This window comes from Pimephales promelas, chromosome 2, assembly GCF_988280905.1.
Source record: "Pimephales promelas chromosome 2, fPimPro1.hap1.1, whole genome shotgun sequence".
In the NCBI taxonomy this organism is placed as follows: domain Eukaryota; kingdom Metazoa; phylum Chordata; class Actinopteri; order Cypriniformes; family Leuciscidae; genus Pimephales; species Pimephales promelas.
In genome coordinates this window covers 30,022,603-30,031,527 of record NC_142770.1, presented here as the reverse complement: position 1 = coordinate 30,031,527, position 8,925 = coordinate 30,022,603, and the positions used below count along the sequence as shown (strand labels likewise).

The following is an 8,925-nucleotide window of genomic DNA, read 5'->3' as shown; positions in this document are numbered from 1 at the left end:
CATGATGTCATGTTGCTTTTAGCACTATCACTGCATGCTTTCTGTTTGGCAGAAAAGATCGGACCAACGTTTTTTTGACATCCCAAATCACATATGGGCTTTGAATAAATTCAATTTTGTCACGGTCACCAATACAAATTTTGAGCTTCTCTCCAAACCTTCTCCGGTCGTCAGATATTAAAGTGTTTATATATTGTGGAGTTTGCCTGCTAAATCTCTTGAAAGTGCTTGTCGCGTCTTTACAGCCGGTCATTCTATTTGTTTTCTTGCCACACAATGACTCGCGCATGCGTACAATGATGTCAACAAAGATCCTCCTATACTAACTATGATCATTACCAACGGGGCTTAGGAAAACCAATGACAATGAAAACCAATCCTATACCAATTTACCAGCAATAGGCTAGTGACTTGTACATGGACTAGTGAGTAGTTGTTGCTTCTTGATTTAAGATTTATATATTTTTTTTAAAAAGAACACCTACAATAGACTGGTGGCTTGTATATTGAATACAGTTCGGCTCAGACCCACGTTAGGCGTCATGTGACCGGACTTTTGCTATCAAAGAGAAAATTATATTTCTAAAAAGGAAATAGTTCTCTTTGTAGTTTGTTTGAGAAAGACAAATATGAAAAGTGAACAATTGTTAACAGTCAGTAAATCAAAGCAGACATCACCGACTAGTCGTTTCTTTTGGGGTGAATAATTCAACAGCCTAAAAGCTTCATTAAAATTAAATTAAATTTGGTGAAGTTACACCGTTTTCATACAATTTGTGAAGAAGAAAAAAAAACTCTCAAACCCAATACTGCATGTTTCTTTCTTGACTCAAATAACTTATTAGTAAAGCAAAATACATTCTAGATATCGCACAGGTTATGCCGCTTTGCTTGATGTTACTTTTGCAGTGTGCGGTCTCGCCCGGTGGATTTTTCCTTACAAATGCTCTACTAAGGCATTATTTATGTCTTTTGGAATGCAGTTGGCTTATATATTAAAAATATGTAAAGCACTGAGAATGCTGCTTTCAATTTAAAATACTTACGTGCACTTTGTGGAGCGCTTGCACATATGCGGCTGTGTTTTGTTCCTTTTTATTTTCTAGCTTTTATATTTTGAAGCTATTTTAGTTCATAGAGCCTAATTAAAATTCTTAACTTGTAACATGTTTTTTAATAATTAGTTTTTAAAATGTGTATCATTACACATTAGGGCTGGTCGATATGGCTGAAAACTGAATCACAATATCAGGATATCATGATAATAGCAACATTTCAAGTTCATCCTGAACTCTTAAGTAACATTAGAGCAAACTTTTGTTTCTACACTACATTCATTCAATTTTAAAACAATGTATGAAACTTTACAATTATTAAGTTAAATAGTACTAAATAGTAAGTTATCTATAAGTCCCAAACTTCTAAAAAATACATCCATCACAATGCTTCATAAAAATATGTTCATACAAACAATATTTCTCTGTCTTTAAAAACATTACAATATTTCTGTGCAAAATATAACTTTAAATAAACGATACATATCTGTGTAAGATATGTGCAACATAACTAGGCTATAAGCAACCATGACAGTCTATTTACATAACAATGCCAACTTGAAGAAATGTATTATAGTGGAACACAAATCATGTTGTAGTGCAGGTTTATTTATATATTTATCTATCTATCTATCTATCTATTTATTATGGACAACTACAACTCAGTGCCATTTGAGAGTGCCATTATCTAGACACACTCAACCACACAGACTTTCTCCCCACTCACTTAACTTCTCCTGTTTGCTAAGGTCTTTTCCACATACACACACACACACTTGTTATGCACTGAAACGGTGAACTCAAAAGGCACAATCGGCAGAATTATTCTTCATGGCTGTCGCAGTCGACATCATTTACAAAGCGTGCTCCATCATAGAAGGCACGCACAGTGTCACTGGCACCAATTTCAGCAAGCAAGTTAAGCACATCCTTTCTTTTTGCATCCTTCACTGTGTTTACATTTGGGAGCTGACTCGGCTTGAAGTTTGCCCAGTTCTGTCCTCGCTATAAAAGTTTGTCATTCCTCAATTCCAGCATTCTAGCATCACTGAGCTTGAATAACTTCTGTGGCTTTACAAAAACCTTTGTTGCCTTCTTGAAATCATAAGCTTGCCAGTCCTGGCTGTAGACATGGACATGTCCATGGTTCCTCAAAATGTCATAGTAATTATAATAATAATAATTCATTACATTTATATAGCACTTTTCTAAGCGCTTCACATAGAGGGGGGGGGGGGGGAGAGGAGACAGTGATGAAGTCAATTGGTATAGATGGGGATGATTAGGAGGCCATGATGGACAGAGGCCACTGGGCAAATTTGGTTACACCCCTACTCTTTCAAGAGACATCCTGGGATTTTTAATGACCACAGAGAGTCAGGACCTCGGTTTAACGTCTCATCCGAAGGACGGTGCTCTTTGACAGTATAGTATCCCCATTACTATACTGGGGCATTAGGACCCACACAGACCACAGGGTGAGCACCCCCTGCTGGCCTCACTAACACCTCTTCCAGAAGCAACCTGGCTTTCTCAGAAGGTCTCCCATCCAGGTACTAACCAGGCTCAGCCCTGCTTAGCTTTAGTGGGCAACCAGGCTTGGGCTACAGGGTGATATGGCTGCTGGCCATATCCTCTGGCATGAGGATGGTATTGTGCTTTCGAGTCTGCTGCTCAATCCTTCCGAAAATGTGGTCGACAGGAAGGAAACTGTCCCCTGATGGGAAACACATATTCAGTGATCATATTCGGAAAATTCTGCTTTGTTAAAGCAAACAGCATTGACAGAGCATTCACATTTTTTTTGTCCAAAACAGGAATCACTGAATAATCTTAACTTCTGAACATTGCAAAGTGCAACATTCAATGGCTGCCGAAAACAGTGGTTCGGAGCAGAAGCCTTTTCGGCTCTCATGTTCCATCCATGTGTAAAGATGGATGTCATCCTTGCTTTGCTTGCTGCCTTTGCCAGCATGGACAACAACACCAAAGATGTACATGAAGAGCTGGCGGGAGTAGTACGCCTGACCAATGGGGGTTCTTGGGAGTACCAGATTCTGCATCATGTTGAAGCAGACGGTCAATGCTGCATTGTCACTTTGCCCAAGCAAATCATAAAACAGCCTTGCTCGTCTGCGATAGAAAATGAAAGATGCTGATGCTGTACGCTTCTCCTCTTCGGTCAAGCTAGTGTTCTTTAATGTGAGATTAAACTTTGCACATGTAGAACACGCATCGGTGGCAGGATGTCCAAATGCAAGGTTGAAACTGTATCAGGAAACACTGTAATAGAGAGAGTAGCTACCAGCGGCACGATTTTGCTGCTTGAACAAATCACGTTTTTTTATGCTGAGGTCACTGGAAAGGTCTTTCTGCCCAGGTGCTCCTTTTCTGCCATAGTGGCTTGCCCTACAAGTGAATGTTTGAATGTGATTCATCACAAGTTTCTTTTCTTCATTTTCTGTAACTCACGGTCTGGCTTCAGAATTCTCTGCACAATATCTTGCCACTCGAACTACTCTAATAATCTTATAATCACTAATAATCTTTGCCAATACCTGCTACGACAAAAGATAACATTTTATTTCTTTAAGGGGAAACTGCGATAGCATAAGCTAGTGTCTCATCAGAATATACAGTGGCAGTCAACCAGTAATCCAGTTCAGCCTGAAACTCATGGGCACTTTTGTAAATTCCTTCCCCGCACTTTTTCATAGGGCAAGTGTGTCTACGACAAGCTGAAGTTTTTGCGGGTGTGTATACCCTACTTCAAGATTTAAAATGCAAAGATTCAAGGATAGTATCTACATACGTGACTTTCATGTTTCCATGGTAATTAATCACTTGTGCATTAGCCTACGACACGCCCATGCTCGCACCCCCACCGAATCCATCAGTTTCATAGTTCAAAATGGCAAAAAAAAACTCTTCACTCCTTTTTCACGAAAAATGTCAAGCACTGTAAGTAAGTCGTCATGTAGTATCCGAATTGTGTTGCACAATGATGAATAACTCCGCCTATTTCTCTTGTTGAATAATTAACAGGCTTTGACGTAAATTCACTACCCGAACAAACATGCAATATTTTTAAGATATGTTATGTAATACATTTCTTAGATATGTTATCAAAGTCCTTCAAATTAGAATAAACATGGTGAATGTTAATGCTGAATGTGTATTTTCATGCATTAACAGCCACGATCTGCTTGAATCAGGCAGCGTTGTAACATGTGGACATGATGTTTATAATAATTTGCAAACACTTTACAATTAAAAAAAAAGCTTGAAGACAAACTTTAAGATCTCTTGAAAAAGCCTGACTTGAAAGTTTGAAGTAGTTTTAAAAGCTTGAAGATTGAAGGTTTTCAATTGTAAAGTTTTAGTTTAGTTAGACAGACTTTGTTTAAGCTAGTAAGAAAATGTGATTTTGCCAAAAGAATTACTTTTGTTTATAAGTAAATGTTATTTTTAAATCAGCTTCAGTGTGATATTTTAACCATATTATCATACTTAACACTGATCATTTGAATAATATAAATCAGGCATGGGTCCAGGGGAAATGCAGACACTAGTGATGTTACGTACGACACTGAAGCTTCGATGCGCGTATCACATAAGCGATACAATTTCTAGTGAAGCCCCGTATCGGGGTGTGTATTGGTTTTCCCCGAGTCACGTGATCGATGACAAATGAAGCTTCACTTTCTGTCCAATCACGTGCGAGTTTCACTTTGTGTGTCAGAAGGCTCGAACTCCCGATCTCATTTAACGAGTCAATGTTGCCTCAGTCTGGTTGATGGGTGTTTGAGGAGAGTGCTGTACTTTGAAAGTTAATAAATATAAATCATTAAATAACCAAACTTTATTTTTCACTACTTAGTCTATTCTTTTTTCTTTTTGTTTTTGTAAAATCTTTGCACTTTGGTGATTTAAGGTAATTTGGTGTTGGTATTTGGGTTTAGGGTGGGATTAGGAGAGAGGGGATAGGGTGTTGGTGTTTGGTGAAGGGTTTGTATTTAGAGCAATGGCAACAGCCAAAAAAAGGAAGACTTCCCCTATCTGGGAACATTTTGAGCTTATAGCTTCCAATGTATGTATGCATATATATATACATATATATATATATATATATAATTTAACTTAATTTACTTATTTAATTATAATTTACTTATTTTAATCTTGTAAGTAATTTATTAGTTTCATATAACATTTTTTAGAAGGTGAGATGCTTGGTGTGTGACAAAGAGCTTGTTTATGGAAACAACACATCATCCATGCTAAGGCATTTCAGAGCTTTACATGAGACTGCACAGCCCCAGAACAATCCAAGCACACAAAGTAGGACTGTTGCTTCATGATTTTTATTCATAATTGTGAATGCATTATCATGATTTCAAATAATATTATGTATAATATATATTACTTCTTTCGCTATAGTATCTCGCAAGCAAATGGTTGATGAGGCATTGGTGAACATGGTCATAAAAGACTCGCAGCCGTTTACAGTGGTTGAGGATGAGGGTTTCAAGGGCCTCATCCATGCCCTCGATCCTTCCTACATAATCCCAACCAGACAGGTGAGTATAGCGGAGGTTGATTTTGATGTATAATCTATATAATAAATCTGTATCTGTAATGATATTTTTCTATAACTGTTTTGTGAACTCAAAAAGGCTTTAAAGAAAATGGTGGCTTCAAAATATCAAGAAGAAAAGAGGAAGGCCAAGGCCGACATGGACAAAGCAACTGCTGTGTCTATAACATCTGATATGTGGACTTCTATCAACATGGATGCATATCTTGCAATAACCTGCCACTACATTGATGACAGTTATAAGCTGAATACAGTGTTGTTGGATGTTGAGAAGTTCCCAAACAGGCACACAGCAGAAAATATGGCCTTGGTCAAAACGAATGTCATGATGGAGTGGGCAATCAAGGACAAAGTGAAGTGTCTTGTAACAGATGCAGCAGCAAACATGATTGCTTTTGCAAGAATTCTGCAAGTGAGACATTCAGTTTGCATTGCACATGCACTTAACACCATCGTTAAAAAGTCTTTTGATCAGGTGCCAGCTCTGTGTGACATTCGGACCAAAGCAAAAAAAGTGGTCACCTATTTTCGCAGCAGCACCTCTGCCAAAGAAATGTTGACCCAGGTGCAGCAAGATATGAACAGGCCAGTTCTTAAACTTGTGAATGAAGTGGAAACCCGCTGGAACAGCACTTTTCACATGCTTCAACGGCTGCATGGGGAAAGGCAAACTGTGGGAGCATCCCTTGCCTCACTTAAAACTGATATAGCTCCACTTCATGCTCAGGACTATGAAGCCATACAGGAAATTCTGTGTGTTCTCGGCCCATTCCACAAGGCCACAGTAGAGCTGTCCGAGGAAAAACGAGTGTCTGGCTCCAAAGTTATTCCTTTGCTAAAAATGATTCACCATTCATTACAGGTTGAACAACTAAGGTATTTATTTGAAATTGTTGTAGAATACTCATTAGCAAACTTTGATGTTTTTTAAATCATTTTGTATTTTGCACAGAATAAATCATTTTGTATTTCATAGGTTAACCATGCCAATCACAAAAGAACTAACTGAAAACCTCATCAGGCGTCTGAGGGAGCATATCTGGAACATGGAGTCGCTCAGCATAATGACCATGGCAACTCTGCTGGACCCAAGGTTTAAAAAATTGGGTTTCCTCAACCAAACTAAAATGACAGAGGCTGTCAAACGGTTAAAAGCAGAATGTGGTAATATCATCAGGGCCGCAGATGAAATACCATCCACATCATCAAGCACTCAAACAGAAGCACCATCATCTACCCAACAGCCCACACCAAGCTCAAGTATTTTTTTTATTATTATTTTTATATACTTATTGTATTTTATAATTGTTCACCATTGATGTGTCTTATATTCAGTCAATACATGTACAGTCAATGAAAATAATGAAGCCAATAAAAATAATTATTATTATTTTCCTCACTTCTAAGGTGGAAACCTTTGGCTTCTGTTGGACAGTGCTGTGGAGCAAAGCTCAAATGCCACGTCTGATGCAATCGTAGAAGTGGATAAATACCTTACAGAGAGAAATATACAAAGAGCTGAAGATCCACTTGAATATTGGAGACTGCAGAAACATGTCTACCCCCACCTACATACATTGGCATTACAGTTTCTTTGTACCCCAGCCTCCTCTGTACCATGTGAAAGAGTGTTCTCTAAGGCTGGGGAAGTACTGTGTAAGAGGAGAAATAGACTCAGCCCCAACACAGTGAAACAGCTTTTATTTCTAAATAAAAATAATTAAAAACTGTACAACCTTTCTGTCATTCCTACAGTTACATAAGCACTATCACTGCCAAGTGTCAAGCATTTAAAAACATATGATCCTATCAGACAATGTTCTTATTCATTATGTGTGTGTGTGTGTGTGTGTGTGTGCAAGGGAGAGAGATAGAGTAGGCCTACATTAAATCTTATTGAATCATCAAGCTTATATTATATTTTATTGTCACACTTTAATGCAAAAATTAATTTATTAAATGAACAAATCAAAGACAAACATGTAAGGTTTTTATTTGTACACATAACATTGAAACTCTGTAGTGTGTTGTGGTTGCTTCATCTGCCAGAGCCTCTGGCTGCTTTATTTTAAATAAGCACCAGATGGCGCTGTTCTCGACACTCTCGAAGCTTTGAATCTTTTCCTGGAACAGTCAAGGGAATGCCTCATTGCTTCATGAAGCTTCATTTCCCCATCCCTAGCAGACACACAGTACACCGGGGGAAATGCAGACACACAGTAAAACAAGACTTGAAATAAGTGAGTGTGAACACCAGGTATTTATGGTGTGAACTAAACAAGATAATGAGAAACAGGTGAATGAGATGAGTGCTGATGAGTCCAGGCAGTGAGTTATGGGAAATGTAGTTTGTGAGTGAAACATAATCATCTGGTGTGAAGTGCCCTCTGGTGACTCTCAGGGGCTCTCCAGCTGGTGATTGTTACAATAAGATGGTCTACAAAAAATATTAATTTTATTATCTTATTAAAATACATGATCAGGATTTTACCACCTCTACCTCATTTTAGGCCAGGAAAAAAACCTGCATGTGCAATATAAAATAACTAACTAACTTACTTACTTTTTTATTGCTTTAAAAATAAAAAGCATATTAAGCCAATTAAGCAAAACCCTGTCAAAAAAGTGTGAAGAAAAAAAAACTGGTATTACACTTGACATTCTTTCCCCCTCACTTTTGAAATGGTGGCTTTGCCCCTGCAACAACTTGAATAACTTTTTACACAATATCTCACTTTTAGTATGTTATTTATTTATCTATCTATTTATTAATCTCTCTATTTATTTATTCAGGAACAAAACTATTAACAGTGCATACCTGTCAACAAATAAGGGAGCACAACAGTAGCTAGATTAGTAGGCTAATGTTATTAGACTATTAAAATACGGGATATTTTACGGTAAAATATTTCAAACAGGAAGACAGCGGAAAAACAATATGTGAGAAACCCGGAAAAAAACGGGAGGTCTGACAGCTATGATGTAGCCTAACAAGCTACTTTTGACAGTTTGTAACTTAGCTTGCTATACTTTTATGGGTGGTAGCTTCTGTGTAGTGAAGCTGCATTTATTGTAAAGCAGCTGAGCTTAGCTCACTACATCAAGTAGCTTGCCCATTACTGACTATTAAGGCAGTGAACTAGTGTCATGAAATAAAACACATAAACTCTCCCAGCGCTGCACAGAAAGCTGCCTTGCGGACAGGAACCTTTGTGGGATGATCCTTGGAGAGCAAGTAGTACTCGTTCGTGACCTCCCTCTCCTCCTGTTCATCTT

At 37.9% G+C, this 8,925-nt stretch overlaps 1 protein-coding gene and 1 pseudogene across 1 annotated transcript; one reads left to right on the top strand and one right to left on the bottom strand.

Moving 5' to 3' along the window:
• Nucleotides 1-2,369: 2,369 nt before the first annotated feature.
• LOC148997160 (uncharacterized) lies at nt 2,370-3,635 on the bottom strand (annotated as a pseudogene).
• Nucleotides 3,636-4,024: 389 nt separating this feature from the next.
• Nucleotides 4,025-7,373, top strand: LOC148997159 (E3 SUMO-protein ligase ZBED1-like). The gene is made up of 5 exons (XM_089132837.1): nt 4,025-5,393; nt 5,493-5,632; nt 5,729-6,525; nt 6,626-6,909; nt 7,057-7,373. The coding sequence occupies exons 1-5, from the start codon at nt 5,330-5,332 to the stop codon at nt 7,371-7,373; spliced, it is 1,602 nt and encodes a 533-aa protein (XP_088988963.1). The 5' UTR covers nt 4,025-5,329.
• Nucleotides 7,374-8,925: the final 1,552 nt, after the last annotated feature.

What these genes read in the sequence shown, in the direction of transcription:
- LOC148997159 (XM_089132837.1), top strand. Translation starts at nt 5,330, where the DNA reads ATGCTAAGGCATTTCAGAGCTTTACATGAGACTGCACAGCCCCAGAAC. An exon ending in TTACAGGTTGAACAACTAAG is followed by an intron (nt 6,526 to 6,625) that starts GTATTTATTTGA and finishes TGTATTTCATAG; the next exon opens with GTTAACCATGCCAATCACAA. An exon ending in ACAGCCCACACCAAGCTCAA is followed by an intron (nt 6,910 to 7,056) that starts GTATTTTTTTTA and finishes CTCACTTCTAAG; the next exon opens with GTGGAAACCTTTGGCTTCTG.